This window comes from Plectropomus leopardus, chromosome 19 (assembly GCF_008729295.1).
Source record: "Plectropomus leopardus isolate mb chromosome 19, YSFRI_Pleo_2.0, whole genome shotgun sequence".
NCBI lineage: Eukaryota > Metazoa > Chordata > Actinopteri > Perciformes > Serranidae > Plectropomus > Plectropomus leopardus.
Window position 1 is genome coordinate 9,154,224 of NC_056481.1, and position 21,003 is coordinate 9,175,226.

The 21,003-nt window shown below is 39.9% G+C and overlaps 1 protein-coding gene across 3 annotated transcripts in view; it reads right to left on the reverse strand.

The window, feature by feature from the left end:
- dock1 (dedicator of cytokinesis 1) overlaps window positions 1–21,003 on the reverse strand; it is a 243,383-nt gene that overhangs the window by 68,715 nt on the left and 153,665 nt on the right. For all 3 annotated transcript variants that reach the window (XM_042508036.1, XM_042508037.1, XM_042508035.1), the window contains 2 exons: window positions 12,091–12,192; window positions 8,843–8,937 (listed from right to left, as the gene is read on the reverse strand). In XM_042508036.1, the coding sequence (XP_042363970.1) occupies window positions 8,843–8,937; window positions 12,091–12,192 (197 nt within the window). The remainder of the gene's footprint in view (window positions 1–8,842; window positions 8,938–12,090; window positions 12,193–21,003) is intronic.

A 21,003-nucleotide genomic window follows, 5' to 3' on the forward strand; every position in this document is an offset into this window, starting at 1 on the left:
TCATGCAGTGAAACTGTTTACCTGGATTCATTTTCTAAACAGCAGTTACACCCAGCAAATTAGAAATGATTATTTTCATGCCGTGGGTGCAGTTTTTTGTTATGCATCAATGCTAATATGAATGCCAAATTAAATACATAACAGATATGCATTCATGAAATGGGGCCGTTTGGTTTGATACACTGTTGATCTACAGACAGAAGCAACTAGGTTATCAAAGTGAAAGGAGCTCAGCAAGTGTTTCAGCAAACATGTCAGTTCTGTTCAGAGAGGAAAGACAGAAATGAGCTACAGCATATTCACTGGGTCTCCAATGAAGCATCTGCCTCAGTGTAGTAACTCAGCCTTATTCTATATACAAAAGACCAAAAAATGTTATTTCACTTGTATGTCAGCGAAAATGAAATTAAAGTCGGGGTCATCTTAAAATCAGAGGTGGAAAACTCAAGTGCAGCACAAATTTGAAGTATTTCAGTACAGTCATCTCTCATTTATCATCATTAGCTACTTTAAGGATTAAGAATTTAATCTATTTTACAGACTAACAATTTACTGTGCATACATTTTTTTTTTTACAAAGAGAAGATTCTCTTTTTTAAAGAAAAGATGCAATTGTTATTTATTTATTTCAATAAATCACTGCTATGTTACATTAATTTAGTTTACACTCAACACACTTCCATGATCCTTTTCAAAACTTTCAATGATTTTTACTAGTTCTGTGACTTTTTCAGGCCTGGAAAATGTGATTGTGAAACTCCATGACTTTCCCAGGGTTTCCATGACCGTGGGAGCCCTGTGTAAATTTAGTACTTTGATTTCAGTACAATTCACTTTTGTATGAAAGCCAAAAAGTACAGTGGCAGTTACTGATCTGAATACTTCCATTCAGGGCTCCATTGTTGTAGGTCCAGTTGACGGATAGTTTTCCTACATAGTGAGTCACTTGGCTGCTACTTGATAATGACTTTGATAAAACCATGTTGAAGAAATCACATTGGATGTTATCGCACTTCAGGGGGCACTATTTAAAGGCAAGCTGACAGGATACGATCACAGCCACTTGCGCTGCACTTCATGGGCAACACAATATTATTTGCCTGTGCTCAGGCTCATCGTCAGGCAGATGCACTCATAGTGACAGGCATGAACACATATTCCAAGTAGTATGCTCTTTATAGTCTGTGAACGGGGTGTCTTTGGCATTCACATCAAAGCTCTTCGAGTATGTATGGGGAAGGAAGATTAACGTAAGGCTTCTAACCTACACTGGCATGTTGGCAAACAAATACTCATACATAAAGCAGCAGCTGGTGACGAAGTGCAATATGCAGCACTACAGCATGTTTCATGACTCTCCCATGGTTCCTCTGTAAAGCTGTTTCTTAATCTTATTGTTGCAGAATTACTACTCAAATCACTCACAAGAGAGAGAGGGTGGACAACTGTCACCGCATTAACAAAGCAACATAGTAGGAAAGCCATGTAAAGGTCAAGCTGCTCTTTTCAGCTCACAAAAAGCTGAGGCTTGAGAAGCACTGGCAGTGTGCAATGAAGTGAGTGTGTACAGATCATTTTGGAGGCTTTTTGTCAAACATGTTTGTGCAACATTTAATGCAAATTCATAATAAAATGTCAGAAATATACACTCTGTTGACAGTTTATGTTTATACCGAGTTCAAATGCGGTCTAATATACCGGTCTTGCAAATCCTACCTTGGTTGGATGCACCTATAAACTGACAGTGTACATGACACTACTAACTAAAAAATGCTTAATGCTTAATTTTTAGGTTGACAATGATGCCTCGTTGAAATTACCTAATGGAGCTTGACAGGATTTTAAAGCCCCACGACAGTGCATTTTAGCATTTTTATGATATTTAGTATTTTTAGTCATTTTCTGACTATGCTGATTAGCTTCACTATTTGCCAAATATTTTTAGACAAATAACTTAATTTCCTGCTCAAAGCTTGATAGACAAGGTTGGTGGTTAAACAGGATGATGATGTATGATGATAGCAGAGGCTGCAGGTCATAGGTAATCCTCCAGTGTGGTGCAGCTGCACTGTCATGGTTCTTTACATTTGAGCAGTAAACAGATAAACATTGTTGCAAATTAGCAAATTAACCTATCTCACATTTTGGCTACATTTAAGATGAAACAAAAGTGGATGGAGCAAATGAGCTGCTGAATTTATCTTTTTCCTGGCTACACCTGCAGTGTACATACGACATAAGGTTGTGCCAGTTATATACAATGAGATTTTAGTTTTGGGATTGTGTCTTCAGTTTTTGAACCAGGCACAGTGCTGTGAAACTTGAACTCGCTTGAGGCTAATGTAAAGTGTCAAGTTCCTAATCAATCACCAGCAAGTACCTGCAAAACAAATGCAGACGGGGTTATCAAGACCCCGAAGTGAAAGCCCTGTTTGATATAAAGCAGCCAATATACAGTTGAAATAACTTACTTAACAAAGATAAGTATAACTTGACAAGAAATACTGATTTAAAATTAAGATATTTCTTTAACTTGTTGGAGTTACGCAAACTGGCAAACAATAAGTCGCCCACATAAACAGTCAGTTATATAGTAGGTGCAGGAAATATCCATTCTTTTGCCACAGGACACTTTTTAAAGTGGAAATGGACACATTATTTTTGCGCTAACTTATCATTCTTAAGTAAATGTTGATTGCACAATCTAATGGCTGTAGAATAATGACAGCATTGGTGTTTAGACTGGTTTGCTATAAGCCTCGCTTTCACTTTGTAACTCTGTCTGCCACTGGGTGCGATCTCCTGGGAACACAAAGGCTCAACTTATGGCAAAGAGGAAGTGCGACAACCAGTGCACAATCAAGACGGAAAGAGAATATCACTTTTGTTTTCCTCGGAAGCTATCGGAAGCTATCACCAGTCACCAATGTAAGTTCTTTGCATGTACTATTCCCAGAAGCAGAAATGGCGGTCAGTGGAACAACCAAAGTAACAGTGGAAAACAATCTGAGGAAAACGGAAAGCGATGTGGTTGTCTTTGCGACAGTTGTGCCAACAATAATACCACTTGGAAACACTAGGAGGGAAAAGTTGTCTGTTTCCACTTTAGGAGGAGAGTATGTCAAGTCAGATACCCATAAGCCCACAGGCAGTGTGTTTTTTATCTTGGTGGGTGGTGGGTTGTACGGGGGCAAACAGGATCACAACATCATTGGCAGTCTTTTCACTCTCTGTGAGTCCTCCTTCTTTACTGCCTTCCAGAGCTGCCCTCCAGGTCCTGGATTAGTCATGGAGAGAACTCCAAACAGCAGCCATCCAGCTTCAGAAACCCTCTCCTAATGAGTCTGTGAGGGACTGATGGCATGGGTTATCGAGTTAAAGAGCTGCTTCTTCAGCTCGCCTGGGCTTTCATCTTTTCATCTGCCACGCTGGGCTCTCTGAGAACTCCCCATTCATCTCCCAATCTACCATTCTTACACATAATTAACAGCTCTGCAAGAAACTTTTGGCGTCCTTTGGGAAAATGAGCTGATTCTGAGAAGGTCATCTGATGTTAACTCAAATCTAATACATTAAGAGTTGATCACATGTCCCAATAAGCCTGTAAGGCACGAAAAAGACATCTTTTTCATGTTGATCAAAGACAAAAATAATACAAATCGCTGTTTGGTTTATCTCTGTGTTTTGTTTGGATAACACAAAACAGTATAACTATTATCTATACTGTTCTATATCAATAACTATATCTATTCTGCAATAATTATAAAACATTTGCTTGATATATTGACTGTCCTTTTGTTACTTCAGTAATATGAACATTTTAAGTGTCAAGTTTTTATACCGGGGGAATTGAAGATTCAACACATTATCAATTAGTTAAATAACTAATTACGGTTCATCATCAACATCACTTTTACTCAGTCTGTTAATTAAGTCTTTTGGTGCCTGCAACATTAACAGCTGTTCAAATGCTTTGCCTTATGAGTGGAAGAAAAAAGAGAACATTGCCAATGAACATTGTTCGGATTGATGATGATGACAGCGCTTAGTATGCAGTGATTCAGCACATCTTGGGGTACGAGGTTGAAGAGCGCAGAGCTCTTGAAAAGTTTACTAGGCAACTCTGTAAGGGAGCACATTAAGCTGACTTTACAAAGCAGCCAGCAGCTGTTGAGTGGCAAAAAATGTGATGCAAGGTTTTTCATCCCTGGGAGAAAAAAACACGACATTAACTATAGTGCTTAAGCAAATGCCAGCTTGTGCTAATTCAGTAAGTGCTCTTTAACAAAAATAAAGGTTTATCTACAAGGCACTTGTGCCTCTAAAAATGGCAAGAATAAATTCATATTGAGCGTCATATCTGCTTTCCTGAAGCTTTTGCAATATTGCCATGTTTAAGGAGGAGCTTTAATTGTCTGATACAGTAATTTCTACATGGAGGATTCAAGTCAAAACCTCTTATTAAATTTCACTATGAATCAGCAACAAAGAAGTCTAAATTTTTTAGATTCCAAAAAAATAATCTCTCTTGCTTAATACCAGACAAAGCAAGAACAACAAGTGAGACCTTGAGGTCAGGATCCTTAAAAGCCTGACACTCATCAGCTTCACACGTCTGTATGGAGAGAATATTGAGCAATTTTGTGTGCTTTGACCTCAGTGACCAAACTTGTTCTCTGTCACTTCAGAGAACAAGTGAGGGTCCATCTCTGCTGCCATTTAGCTGTCACTGTTAAGCTATGGACAGTTGGCTTTGTGGGAAATGGAAGTCAATGGCTAACCAGCCTGATGCTGCTGTCCCCGGGGCAATTAGAGCCCATAAATCAGTTTACAACCTGGCGGAAGTACGAGGCGATGGGTGGAGAAGAAGGAGTGGGAGGAAACGACTTCTGCTACTGCTGATGCCCATCTCATTAGTGGTGCGATCATAATGTGTGGACATGAAAGAACGGTCTGCTGGTGCTGTGGGTGGCTATCTGTGTGCTGAATGTGGCATGTTTAGATTGCCCAGAAACAGGACACTGTGAGGAAGGACTAAGGGATATTCAAATATGCTTTGTGAGGATTTCAAATGTATTTTATAAAGTTCTAAAATATATGTAACTGTGTTTTGTTTTATGTTTTAAAGCACTTGAAAAAAACAGACACAACCAGTTATATTAAAAGTCAAGTAATCAAGATTTACAATGGATCAGAATACTATGTTTACCCTGAGCCATGACACTTTTCAGCATGTTTTAGCTAATTGTTCTGGATTTATGGCAAAACCATTGCATGGCTCAGTCCCACTGCTCTCATTAATTCTTTTTACCGCAGCAGCAGGAATCTGTTTCCAGCCAACAAGCTCTGATAAACCCACTCTACAACTACCTGCACAGCACTAATGGACACTATGGACATCACCAGTGTCCCAATAGATGAAAGTGACATTTACATGTGTTTAAGTTGCTGTATGCTGCAGCTAACAAGCTTATTAGTTAGTTATCTAGCTTGATAACTGACATCAGGGCAGTGCACTTTTCACTGATGACTGTTGGTTTGGTGTTCATTCAAAAAGCTGAGGCGAAGGACAAGACATGTGCTCATGTTTGTGGGTTAGATATAAAGAAGACCTTAGCAGGAAGGCTAATGTGGGTTGTTTTTCAAAGTTAGTGGCTCTCATGTTGTGTATCATGTCGCTGATATTCAAAAATTGCCAAGATTTTACCTTCATGCCTGCTGCTGACGAGACCTAAGATCTCACTGAGACCCAGTCTTAAAGAAAAGTTATGCTTTGATGATACAACGGGTGTAACCATAAGGCCGAAATAAGAACGCCAAGATACGAATGACTAAGCTGAAGACCTGTCTGTTGGTGCAACCCCAAATATTTTTCTCAGGAACTGTTGGGACCAAAACAAAAAAAGAGTAAATATTTTACTTTTTTTGAGTTCTAACTTTGCTCCATGTCTATTGAAAATGTAAAGAAGAAACATCCAATAACGACCATATCAGCCAGACCAGTTTTACAAGTTTATAATGACCAAAACCAGACACAAACACAGCATTAAAAATATGAGGGGAGGTCCTCATACTACAGCCGCTGAGACATTCAAGCTCAATCAGTTTTTGCTGCTCTGGCATCAAAGAGCATGATGCACACCCACAGATTTTACGCCCTTAATGCAAAACATTTATAGCCATCTCATGGGATGAATGAACGTGTCACCTTGGGTTCTCAGTGTGTGGAGCAGGAAACAACCCCATCAAACACACACTCTGACAGATGACAAAAAATAGAAGAGTTTGGCTAATTGGTCGCAAAGTCAAAACCTGCTGCATTCAAATGGGCTCAAGTATTAAGACTGTGTGATGAGTCAGAGTTTGACAGGCTTATTTTTCATTGAGTTTTACAATGATTTAACTCCAGCAAGTGGCTGAAAGCAATGACTGGAATGCAGATTTAATCGACTGACTGTCATAAACAAGTGCAAGCAGACAAAAGTCAAAAGGCTCGATCAGGAAAGATCTTTCTGGGCATTAGAAATGACACATTTGCCTCTTGACTACGAGTCAAAAATAAAACATTTCATTCACCACAAGCATGATCTTAGGATGAACTGCTGGGCGCTCAGAGATGCTCATCACATCCCCGAAGCTGCTTTAAAAAATACAGCATCACAGTGGCTGTGGAGTGTTTGAACAAGCTAGTTAGTCCAGTGCATGAATGTCAGACCATGTGTTGTTGATGTGTGTGTTTGTGTGTGTGTGTGTGTGTGTGTGTGTGCATGCGTGTTTGCGTGTGCGTGTTTGTGGCTTCTAAGGGTCAGGACAGCATGTTTTTACTCCCCATGCTGCAACTCAGACGACAGCAGAACAGATGTGATTTGCACACCTGCAGGGCGCAGGGGAGTGTCATCACCAGTGTCTTTGCATTGTGACCCAGGTGGTTGATGGTGTTTTTAGGGGCGACGGTGTTAAATCCAAAAGGAATCTGGCTTGTAGCAATCAAATGGACTGATGAAAGCAATAGAATCAAAATTGAGTAGCAATGAAAATCTCTAGTCAAATATCCTCGCTGGTGATGATGTTGGAATGGTTTTGGAAGGAGTGGGCAGGAAGTCAAACAGCTCACAGTCTACCAGCGGCTCCCTCTGTGAGCTCTACACCTGCCGTAAATGGCCACTTTGAGGCAGCCCTCCAAAATATACACCTACAGGTACTGTGATGAAATGTGAAAAGCCTTGTTATTTCAAATTAGGTGTTCAATCTCAACTCCCCCGATTTTACACATCAAAGTCCGTTTATAGATTTTTAGGAGAACTTCTGCAAATGTGGAAAAGTTGTATAAAGCCTTTTATGGCTCCAGAGGGAGCTGTATGAAAACCTATGCTGCCTAAAGTGATGTCACTTGAGTCAGCGTCTGATCGAGCTAGGGCTGGGTAATACAGCTTCAAAAGAAATACTATGATATTTTTTAGACTGTTGTGATACACAATGCACAATTAATTTACGGACATTTTTGGTTTCTCTTCTTCTTCTTTTAGGCAACTACTAAATGCAGCTTTTGAAAACTCCCAGCAGTGGCTCACACACATAACACATTGACAAAAGCTTACACCTGTCCCGTCCTGCTAACTATCCCTTCTTCACAGACATTGCTTTGGCATTGTTACTGCCTGCGCTGCTGGCTTCAAGGATAGGCAGCTCTGCCCCTTCATTCGTACCTTCTCTACAGAAAAGCAAGTGGTAATAAGGGTGCAACATTCCCGCCTTGAACAGGCAGTGTAAAAGGGGCTTAACCTTCTCTGCTCCATTATAAATGGAGACAGCGTCAGTTGGTCGGAGTGTGTTTATGCGCATTGCTGAAGCTTGTATGCAGGTGACGCTGATGTGAAAGTATATCGGGGCAAATTGAATTCAATATTAATTTAATACTACTCCTTATAGTAAAAATGTAATACATTAATATGAAAATGAGCAAAACATCTGGTTGACATTCGAAAAGGCATCAGTTACTAGTGATCACTCTGACTATTTTTGATCCCCAATATCATCGTCCATCTGCTAAACGCTTCAACACACCCAAATTGTTCACAGGGTGGTGGTTCAGTTGCATTCTGGATATTGTGAGTGCCATATTTGAACAAGGCAGTGGTAAATCACTGAACTCATTTAACAAATATGTACATTTCACACTGACCATGAACCTTTGACCTTGGTTCAAAACACACCAGCAGCTTCAATAATGCACGGATGGTTCCTTTCTTTTTTTAATCGAAAAACTTACATGAGGCTATCAACCGAAAGCTGTTGCTGTGCCATTGCATAATAGAGCACTACAACTCATTCTGCTACATGTCTCTTTTGAAAAGATACAAATGGAAGTAAGAAAAAAAACCCACAAAAGCACCTTTAAATACCTTTTTTGGATATAACTTCATCTGACAAGTGCATAAAAGCACAGCTCTTGACTAAACTCCTAAACTGCAAAGCACATTTCATCTCTTTTTATATTTCCAGCAAAAATGGAATCAGGCAAGGTTCACATTAATAAAACAGAAGGCCATGGCAGCACAACAAGCAACAAAGTAAAGAGATGCTGAGACTAAGTTTGGAGATTAGCAGGCAGTATACACCCGAGCATCTATAATTCATGTGATTGTTTGCGGCTGCGCTGACTGCTCATCTGATTGCTCCACTGCTGAGGCCTTGTGCTGATATTTGCATGGAGAGAAAAACATTAGAAAATATCCTTACCCACTCCTGACTGCTGTTCCTTAGCAACAACAGTGTAGGGAGTTTAGAGGAGCATGCTTTATGTGCGTGTTTATGTGCGTGCGTGAGTGTGTCCAGTACTTACTTATTTTGCATCATGTTCATTATGACCCAGTCTGAGGGGTAGACGTTTTTCCCAATGAGATCTTTAAACATGATAAATGTTTCCATTAGGAAATCCTGCAAGAAAGAGAAAGTTTTCAAAATGAAAACTGTTATTCTTCCCACCTCTGAGATAAGAGCAATCTGAAATGAACTGTTGGGAGTTTGTGGCTTTCAGGCAGAAACAGCTTTAAGATTAGTTTTTAAGGTCAAGGTGACACTCATATTTTCCTTTTGCAAGTGGCTCTTGAGACCAATAATGCAGCGTGTTTTTAATCCTCACATGTTGTAGAACAATGAGAATACAGCTGTCTCACTTCTAGCAGGAAAACCATTCTTAAGATATTTAGTTAACCGACTGAATACATAATTATAAGCTATTAAAGCAAAACATGACAACTTGATAACTAGGTTCAGTTGTACTACTAATAGAAGCTCAGCTTAACATGACTTACAATTCTCCCTCCTTAAAGTCATCAACTTTTTTCTTTTCATCACACCTACAATAGCTTTCTCTTAATATGAGTTTCAGCTAAATACCAAAACCATAAATATGCATGTAAATCTATTTCTGGCACTGGTTTCACTCCTGGATGAATCCCTGTGCTTTGCGGTGGCGTGTTTAGAGAACAACTGCAAAACAACAAAGTCCTCTGGGCTGCAGCCAGCTCTGAAATGTGGATATGGCCCACGCCAGCTTCAGGAACAATATATCTGTGGGAAGATCCTGCTTCATCACAGTGATTGTTTATCCTGCTGTGGGAACTAGACAGGCAGCCTCAAACAAGCCCCTGTGTAACAATCATGAAGGTCACTAGAGTTCTATTCATGTTGATTTCTTTTTACAGTCAGCTGGAAAAATATCACTAATGCCTTGATAAAAAGTGTAGATTAATAAATACTGATGTTCAGACTGATCACAGTGCTAGCATATACAAGCCCATTAAAACAATAAACACAAATAAGTGGGATTCTTACTAAGCCTAAAAATTCTCACAGGGGCATCCATTCAGTTAACCAGAATCTGAAAATACACCCTCCACCTGTAGCCCCACCCAGACCACCAGAGGCATATTCACGTGCTTCCCATACATTGGTTTATTTTATTCCTGGTAGAGTTGCCTACAGCTCCTTCGCTCAGCCTACAACTTCCCATTTATCAATTTATCAGACCACACCAGACAAGAATTGGCTCACAAGGTAGCCCAAGGCCTCTCCAGCTTTGGAGACAAACCTTCAGTTGATGGCTATTAGGAGTGTAACGGTACACAAAAATCAAGGTTTGATAGGTACCTCGGTTTTGAGGTCATGCTCAGCTAAGGAGGAAAATGCAAAAAAACTGCTCGTTGTTAATCAAGAACATTATTTTATCTAGATATACATGACAGTTACACAGTGGTCAGCTGTCAGTGACTCAGCGAGTGTTTTAAAACTAAATTAAACATACAAAATAAAATATATAAAAATACAGTAGAATACTACTGAAATACTCAGAACCACTGAGCTCTCCAATAAATAAAATACTTCTTGGGAGCAGTGTTTGAACAACTCGTTTTTTTCCTTTCAGTGGTGACAGTCACACTCAGGTGGTGCCTTTTCAAATGCGCGTGCAAGTTTGTCATGTTGCCAGATGAACAGCTAAATGCCACTGAACAATGTCGACACACTGTTTTGTCTTGTCCACTTGCCTTTCTCCCTTTTCAGATTTTTAAGTTCCAGAATGAAAACAATTCTGTGCATTAGCCATTCTAATATTATAAATGATTTATTATGAATATTTACGGACCGCGGCCCACCTCTGGACCGAAAAGAAAGTACTCCGTGACGGTTCGTTATAAATACGTGTATCATTACACCCCTAATGGCAATAGCTGCCTGAATTTGGCTTGTGCAAATCCCCCAGCGCTGGTGTCAGAGCAGGCTGGTTGCCAGCAGCTGCACCGGGTCGTACCCATGTAATGGCAGCAACAGAAAGTTTGCTGATCCAGTGAGGAGTTGGGGCTGTCCGGTTCCATGGAACTAAAGTTTGTGCTGTCTGGATTTGGGTGGCTGCAGCTGCAAACTGGAGGTCCTTTTTGGAACCAGCTCTCCTCCAAATGAGGTGAGCTATAACGGCCAGTGTTATTACTGACACCAGCTACTGTTAGCTAAATAAACATGAACTTGAAGCAACAGATGTGAGCCTTTGGCACAGCTTAGCAGAATGTTTTTAGAAATTTAATTTTTAGAAACATTTTGCCTCCATTTCTCAACACTTTACCAATATCAAGACATGTTTCATGTCATGTTTATTTGACTGTGTCAGATTCTCTTTCAGCCTCTCTTTTTGATAAGTCTGTCTTCTCTTTTTGGGTTGCTTTCCAGTGCTGTTGTTATCAATATTGGAATAGCATTTTTTTCAGCAGGATTTTCTGCCAATGAATATGGCTTTCACTGAAGGGATGTGCACCCACATCTGCTATTATAAAACCATAAATAGGAAAGCCCTTTCACTGAAATGACCCGTTATTGGCCTAAATCTCTGCATGGGCTAGATTATCAAAAAACCTGAAAACAGAGCCAAGAGGAGGCGAAGAAGTCGAGTTCTTCTCAGTTCACATAAATTAAAATATGCTTAAAATTTATTATGGTATTTTTGCCCAGTGTCACAAAAAAACTGCCTACCTGAGCTTTAATACAAAATAAAAGTAGTATGTGCAGGAACCGTAGCTGTAATCTCTTGCTACTTGGATTATAAAGCTTCACCTGTTATATAAACCAGATTCTTGACCTTGCTATGAAGCTCAAAAGTTGTTTGCTGGGATAAAAGCAAACAGTGGGATTTCCCCACTTGTCAAAGTACAGTAACATAACGCTAATCTGGTAGCACATACTTGAGAAATACCGCTTTAAGGGAGGAATTATTCAAAGCTGAAATCCATAACATCAATGAGATTTATCCCTCCTCCACAACTTGTTGGCTGCAATGAGTGATCTGCTTCCCTTAGGAGTTACTATCATCAAGAGCATGCTGTGCATGAAGCAGCCTGAAAGCGAGCACTAACAGAAATTCAATTTCATACTTTATTGTGGAGGAAAAACATTTTCCTAACAGATCTAATCTAACGTTTGATGTCTAGGAAAGACAGAGCAAAAATGATACTGAGCTAATGGCCTGTAAGTTATTACATGACAATGTAGTCCCAAGTGTCTCATCTAGTCGACATGGACACACTGGTAAAGGGTACTCACCACCACATCGCTCCTTATCTTGCCAAAGGTGCTGATCAGATGAGCATAATGATAGTCGTCCATCTGTCTCAGTGTGGCAGTCATGCTGGCCACGAAGCTTCCCTGGAGAAGAGAAAGAAGCATGTTCACTTCACAATCAAGTTCAAATTGAAGGCTGAGGATAGATTGACTCTGCGCCTGTGATTTTGATAGATACTGACTAGCTAAGTTGATTGGATCTGAATGCTGAAGCCGGGCTGGCCTCCCAGGTTTGAAAAGGTAGGCGCTTTCGCTCAGTGCCTGATCTCATTAACCTGTTGGCCTCCACTCCCCACCTCTTTGTCTCCACTGATTATAATGCCTGTGAGGTCCCTAAAGCGCTGTCTTTACTTTACAGTGTGATATCCTGGCGCTGGTTAGCACGCCGTGCATGTGCTGTGGAGAGCAGATAAGGGAAGGCAAATGGCTGGTAGGCTGGGTGGAGAGAGGTCGCCGCTGTCAGTGAGGGTGTTTGGACAAAGGCCGAGACATGCAGAACAGAACTGGGAGAGAAAACTGGGGGTGTATCGATAGATTTCAGAGGGGCCCTGCTTGAGTGCTTAACTGGACTGGATCGAGTACATACTGTTTAAAGGGACAGTTCACCGCCCAAATCAAAACATACATATTTTCCTCTTACCTGTTGTGCTATTTATTAATCTAGATTGTTTTGGTGCTAAGTTGCAGAGTGTTGGAGATATTGGCCCAAATGTCTGCCTTCTCTTTAACATAATGGAACTAGATGGCACTCGGCTTGTGGTGCTCAGAGAGCCAAAAAATTCATCTGAAAAACTGAACAGCAGTGTCTCTTTCAAGAAATCATGACTCAAAGTAATCCACAGACCTTCGTGTGAGCGATTTCATATGGGAACTATTTCTCTCTCTCTACCAAACTATACCCACCAAACGAATCATGCATCTAGTTCCATAATATGAGAAGGCAGACATTTCTATACCACTCTACAATTCACATCAAAACAATCTACACCAATACATGGCACTAGCAGTAAAGAGGAAAAATATTTGTTTTTGATTTTGGAGTGAACTGTCCCTTTAAGCCTGACAGCTAGGTTGTGTGAGAAATTCACAGGAATAAATGATTCAAGAACAGACTTAATACAGAGAATCATGATTATCAGCTACCAAGAGACTCATACTAGAGCAAAAGAAAGACGCAGATGGAAGAGAGATGGTGCTGTAAGTGTATGCCCTGGACTAACAAATATGTATTGCTAATTAAAAATAAATCTAAACAATAAGTTATAAGATTTGCATAAATACTTTGAAGAAAAAAATACATATTATTACTGAAATATGCGCACATAGTTTTACCTCAACTAGCTGATCAAAGAAAATGTAGCAAAGATAAGAGAAAGTAATTAAAACTGCTTTGTCAGAGGATGCATGAGAGCACATCCAGATTAAAAAGTCTAACGTCTGATAAGCATTGAGATGCCTTACAGGTGACTGTCTGTATTATACACATACATATTTAACTAGAGATAACAAAAACAAAGTCTTATTGGAAACTGATATTTCAGAGTGAAGACACAAATAAGACTAAGTAAAGTTTTTTAATTTGATATCTCTTTAAAGACAAATTTTAAAATTGATTTATTTCAAACTTTGACTGTCTTTAAAAATGACAGATGCACAAGGCAGCCTTGATACACACTTTAAAGAAGTGGAAAGTTTACTTGTTTTCCTGCCATCTGAAAAACAGAATGACTTTGAGCAAAGTGGACGTTTATTTTGAGCAGCAGTGAGAATTGGTTAAAATAATGCCAGCACCTTTTCCACAAGTATCATTCCGTGGCTAATGACCTGAACAAACCCCTGGTTGGGTGTTTAATCTAGACAGGGACTATCTCAGTGAAGTGAGGACTCTGTTAATGCAGCCCTCATGCGACAGATATAACTCAGCTGCTTCATGGTAGTTAATCATCACAAGGCATTCTGTTTCACTGGAGAACCTCTCCTTGAGCTGTAATTAGGCCTGACCCGCCAAAACACAGCGGAGCAGAAACAATGCTGAACACGCGCACACACACACACACACACACACACACACACGCACACGCACACGCACACGCACACGCACACGCACACGCACACACTCTTCCCTCACCTGACCCCCTCTTCAGTTCTGTTCTTGTTGTTCTGCTGATGTCGTAGTGGTCACTGTTAGCTTGGTTTTACAGTATGTAACACTAAAATATCTTAAGACAAAGCTTAATGTCCTGTTAAAGCAAAAAAGTGATTTCGTTTTTTTAAAATTGTTAGAAAATGTTCGAAAAGACTTGCTGAAAATCGATGACGGACTGCAGCCATGCTTAACATAATCTCGCGACAGACTCTTGTTCAGCTACTAGCAGCAGCTAACATCAGCACAAAGCGCACACCGACAGCAGTGAGCAGCAACTGCCAACAGACGAGGTAGCTACATTTGGGCTAAAACGACTGGAAGGTAGTAAATGAGGGCTATTCTACTTTTGTTTATAGGATTGTGGCATTAAGCAGACTTGTTTATTCATGTATATTTTAGACTGAAAAAGCAAAGAGGACTGAATTCACAGCTCACACACAGGGTGAACGTGATGATAACAATACATAATACAATGCTACGAACTCTAGCGGTTCTAGTAACCGTGACGTACTTTCAGCTCCTTCGAAGACAAGCCCCAGCATCTCAGAGGAGAGAATAATACTCATTTTTCACAATTTGAAACCTACTTTTATGTACTTGCCAATGTTATTAATATTTCAAATTTGGCTGGGTGATTAAGAACGTCATTTTGTTGGTGTGACACACTCACTGCAAATATTTATTTTTGAGACTTAAATTGTTACTGTTAATTTCTATGGGAATGGATGTTACTATATTCAAAATCTAAGAGGATATCAAGTCTCATATTGCGATATTGATATAATATCAATATATTGCCCATAACTATGTAAAAAAATCACCTTATAATCACTAATGCAAACATCTATTATTTATCTTCCCTTCACTTTTTCTTTGTTATGCTGCGTGGAGCTGATGACTGCTTCACTTCCCTCTCAGTAATGCTTCACAGAAACCAGCCTGACTCATGTTATATTAATATGGAAATGTTTTTCTAAAGCACACAGGGCAAGACTCTTTCATCTGTGAGGGCATGTAAGCCTCAGTTCTTCAGCATTAAAAGATGGAGAACAAATTTAGACAGAGCCTGATTAGAAAGCACCAAAGAGACAAGTGTGTATTGAGTGTGTAAAGAGGCGGGTTCTGTCACACTTCTGTAACGTCTTATTCTCTGATCTGCAGAACAAAAAACCTCTGGTACTGATAAAGGTAGGTTAGTGGTCAAACTGGGGAAGATTTGACGTATAGCTCCCTGGCAGAAGAACCATTATTCAAAGGCTCGTTTGAGGATGTCAAAACCATCTTTCTTCATTCAAACTCTTAATTTCCCAGATCCAGGAGTCTAACTGGTGTGAGGGGATGGGCACTGGCTGCTGCAATCCCCTTCACTTTGGGCAGTCATTTTATTAATAAAAGGAGCAAGGGCTTCAAAGCAGGCAGCAGTCTTTAGAAGTCATTGGCGTCTGCTGCAGCACCTCCTTCCCCACGCAGACTAGATCAGCTGGAGGGTATCCCACGCTCGTTCATTCTTTCTCTCTTCAGCTGTGAATGAATCCCCAAGAGAAGGAGCCTTCAGAGCAAACTCTACAAGCTGTAAGCCTCAGTGCGGGACTTGCCATAAGGCTCCAATTCTGCTTACAGTAGCATAAGCCCCTTCAGCTTATTCCCAGCGTTCAATCAAGACTGCCAACAACACAAGCGTACGTACGCCAGTGTTACTATTGATTTTTTGCTGTGATGTGCTGCTCATGAATGAATCTTACAAACAAATGTAATTGCTGCTAGAGGCTGCGGGGTCAGTTGGTAAATCCTGATGGCATATTAAATACAGGTGAAGGGTCTAGCTGCCATATTCCCGGCTTGACCAGGTTTCAGAGTGGAGGATACAGACAGAAAATCTCTCCCCGAAAAGGGATTCAGATGTTTCACTGTGCAACGATTAAGATCTAAATGCGGAACAGGAACACATGCCACACCAGCTGTTAAGGGCTAATGTGAGAAATAGAGATGTGGGGGCATGACGGAAAATGGAAAGGTTCAGGTGTGCTGCTCTGGGGTCTGCGGCTCTAAGATGATAAGTGCAAAGTAGCACGGCGTGATAGCCTTCGCTGTCATGCAGCTGACTCCACAGGTCCATCACAGTGACCAGCGGTGTCTGGAGTGAACCAGAAGAATTCAAAGGCCAGCCTGTCCTCTCATGGCTCATCTCTCCACTTTTATCGCTGGGATAAACCCCTGTGGTGTAACCATGACAACACATTTTTTTTATTTTATGTTTTTTCAAGCAGAGAGAAAGGATGGTAGGAAATCAAATAAAGCAGGCGAAGAAAAGAAGGGTTCAGCGAAGGAAAAAAAAAAAGAAGTCTCTTCCTCACTAGTCATAAACGGGCCTATCAATTCTTATTTTGGTGTGGGCGGCGGAGGTATGTGACACGCTCAAAAGCTGCAGAGAAGAATGGTAGTACAGAGAGAGGATCAGAAAGTACTCCTTTTGCTGCCTACCTGACAACAACAAAAAAACAAAACAAAGACAAAAGATAAAGAAAGAAAAAGGTTAAGGAATACTAACATGACTCCTTTTATTGCTTTGAATATACAAGGTTACTTAAAGTTTGATTGTGTGAAAGAATTTCTTCATCTGTGATGGAAAATGTGCCAGTAGACAGAACGTGACACCTGATACCCATCAAAGAGAAATAAACAAGACTTAAAATGTCAAACCATGTTAACAGCTGTGTGAGGCTCTAATGTTCATCATACACTTGAAATTACAACTACCAAGTCTTTCCCCTGATGCCCTGTGGCCCACAAAGTTTTTTCCCCATTGACTTACATTGTTAAAGAGATGTCTGTAAAATGGATAAATATTTAATGTCACAACCCCTCACAAAATGACTTGTTTAACCCTTTGATATCTGAGAAAATTGGTTCGATTTCATTCAAAGACACAAGAAGGCGGCGATGAGCAGAGAAAGAAGAAATGGCCAAAAAATTAGCGAGATATTAGTAAAAAGTAAAAAGAAGAAAAAGAAAGGTTTTTTTAAAGCATATAAGATAAGCAAAAATTGTGCTTAAAATTGTTAAATTATTCTGCAACATAATTTTAAATATGTGATTATGTTAATTATAAATACAGTTTTCCCTAGATTTTTTTTCTGTTCTTGGTTGTTCAATATTATTAATCAACAATTCGTTTTTATTCCATATGAAGTTTTAAAATCTGAAGGGGTCCAGCAGGATGTTCAGTGTGACAGCGACATTCACGTAAACATGCTAACGGCGCAAATGGCGCATTGGATGTGCACAACAACATTTTTACAACAGACACAAGATATTGAGCAAAAGCCAGAGACTGGGTCATATTAAGCTGCTGTGAGCTGTAAATTCACCACTTCTAAGCAGAAGACAGAAGATAATGTTATCTCGGTGCCCATGGTGCAGAGTCTCTTCCTCCACTGTGCCACTGCATCATATACGCAGCTGCAAAAAATAACAAAAACTGCTCAACTTGAAGCAATCTCAGTCGACTTAGGGGTCTCCAACTGATGATTCAAATCTCAGACTTTAAAGAGGCGGCCTCAAAATCGTCTCATATAGCTGTCCACCTCTGCTTTAGGTCATTAGCTTGTTGAGGGGTGTCGCCTCCCGGGAACTTTGCCCTGTTGGAGTTGTGCAACTCTGTCCTGGGCTGCAGGAGCCTCTGCTGCCTCATCATCTCCCCCTATAGCACCAGTACTTTATATTTAGTATATATTTTTGTCTGTTTAACTGACAGTATTAAGCAGTCAAAATTCTTATTGTCAGGTTAGAATTAAACGATTCTTTCATTGTCAACATCCCTTTTATACACTTCCTTTTGCTAAAAATCTCATAATCTAATGCTCCTTTGTGTCTGACAGAGAGAGAAACAAATAAATTTCAGTTGTAAAACATTAAACTTGTTAGCAATCCTGCAAAATGATGCTAAATAAGTGTCTGATATTGCAACTTTCTAAGCCCAATAGAGTGCCCTATTAAGTGTTTGTCATGAAGAGATCCAGGGGGACATGAACAAAGTGGCAAATCTTATAGATTGGCCATTGAGCTTCTATTGGAGATGATGAAGCGCCTGAAGGACAGGACAAAAAAATGCTCGAGATGTTTACGGAAGTCAATCATCTAATGGCCCACCACTTGAGCTGTCATCAATCTCAGGCATTTATCTACCCAGACAATTTCTCAGGCTAAACAACAATAAACAGAAACTTTACTATTGATATCTATCACGGTGTCCAGAAGCTGCAGATTTCCGAATACCCTCCCTCCATATCCATCTTAAGCTCGAGGGCAAATGAGGCAGAATCTTAGCGGAAATGAAAAAGCGGTGATTAGAGGGCAGGGCCAGATCCATCATACGCTGCTCTGTAGCTCGCATCTCTCTGATAATTCATCTCACTTTAGCGCCTGACAGCAGAGAAGCAAAAATTGATGTTTGCTCTAGTAGTGAAGGGTTGCCCCATAAACAGAGCATTGTTTTAAGCCTCTAATTAAGCCAGTGGGGAAATGGCACGTCGGTCTCTAGAGAGATGTAGACTGAGAGTCTCCGCCCGTCTCTGGAGGAGAGAAAACTGACACAGGCGGATGGAGAAAGATGTTGAGGAGGAGGGGGATGACCAAAAGGGACAAAAATGACTCCCTCTCTCTCTCTCTATTAGCTCCAGGCCTGATGAAATATGAAATATGCTGTCTCATTACAGCGGAAATTACACAAGCACAAAGAAAGCCTCACATGCTCACAATGCCATTCAATCAGAGAGGGAAGAAGACACTATGCAAAAACAAGCGATCCACACTGCTAAGTCATGGAGGCTTTGAGTGCGTGAAGCATTTACACTGGGATGATGGGTTTTGCTGGCAGAGGCAACCAAGATCACACAATGACATCTTAAAAAGATCTCAATTTGCATTCTCTTCAATTTTCCTTAGAGAAAGCACTGCATTTCAAAAATTTCAACAAAGGTGTTTTTCTAAAGAGAATTCAAATGAAAATGTAAAACAGCATTAACAGTTTGAAAAAAAAAAACCTAGTAGGGAGCGACAAAAAAATATATAAAAATGCATGAACTATCTGTGGATTAACATTTAAAGTGTAAGAGAATACACAAACACAAACTGTCAATTTATGTATATATTTTTAAAATTAGAATTCACTCAAATCAAAACATATTTTTAAATTTATTAATATATATCATGACATGGCAAATGCATAGCTTATTGATTGAGATTAAACAATGTAATTGTTTAGCTTGCTCTGTAGATGTTTCTATGAGTGATGAGTGATTTCTATGATGATCTATAGAGTAAATGTGACAAATAAAACTACATATTTTCAGAATAATTAAGCTGGAATTGATTTATTCACTCAATTTATGCTACATAGTTTGAGTGAATGGTTCAACTAATGTATTGAGAATATGTAGGTATGTTCATATATTGTCATTAAACTTTGTGGATAACTTGCTAAAAATTGCTACAATAAATGATAACAGTCAAAGTCTAAACTTACCTAATAAGTTAAAATGTTACAGATATCAGCAGACAGACGATATGGGATGGGAGATAAATATTGATTCAGCACAGTACTCATTCAATGCCGCAGTATTTTGCATGGCAATATTGTATCACCAGGTTTAAATTTTGTTTTTTATTATATAAACTATTAATATTTAAAATATAAATTTAACTTTCAACTTCTTTTTCAGTCCATTTGATACATTTTGCTTCACTAAAACTTATTAAAGTGAGATGAGCAGAGTGAAAATTTTATTTGATAAAACAGATGTTGATAATGTTTTCCTTGAGGGTTATAATTAAAGTTGTGAAAAGGTAATAAATTGCAATTTTTTAATGGAATACTCGGAATATCACAAAATGTTTAAGCAACAACAGCAACAATACTGTATTGTGACTTAAGTACCGTGATAAAATTGTATCCTGGGGTCTCTGGTGATTGTGAGCCCTGCGGACTATCAGAATATAACATAACAGTACGCACAATTATACACAATATTAAATCCGATATTAATGTCAGTCAAAGCACTGATCGGCTTCTACGAGTTCCATAAGACAGGACTCGAGACAGGACAGACAGGACACTGCAGTTGTTCTAAAATCCCATTATTAAGAGGAGTAAATACATCAGCCCACCTCTTTTTTCCCTGCACACACACACACACACACACACACGAACAGCGCCGTCAAAGAACAGAGAGGCTGGAAAGGCGTCAGCACTTGAGCACTTTTCACACGGGCCTGTCAAAGGGAGACAGCGCTGACACATGCGAGGCACTTGGCCACTGCTGCAGGATTCAACAGCGAGCCCACTTGGCTCCAACATCGGGCCAACAAGGTGTCAGGCAGGCAGGTCAGCCAATGGGAACGAGTGGAGGACCTGTTCGAGGCCAGCTGAAACCATTCACACTTCATTTTCTTCTTCAGCAGAATTTGCCGTTATGCATTGTGACGTCCAGATAAACACTTCAGAATACATCGGGATAAATAATAAGCACAGAAAAACCTGGGCAGCCAGCCATGAAAGTGACCTGTTATGCCATTCATTCAGACAGCACCCAACTTAGACAAGCTTGAGAAAGCACTTTCACACTCTAATACATCAAAGCATTATACTTCCATGAACAGACGCCTTCATTTACACAGGAAACTCCATTCAGCCAAGGCCACTTTCTCAAAAAAAGAAATCTCTGCGTATCCAATGTCAATCATACATCAGT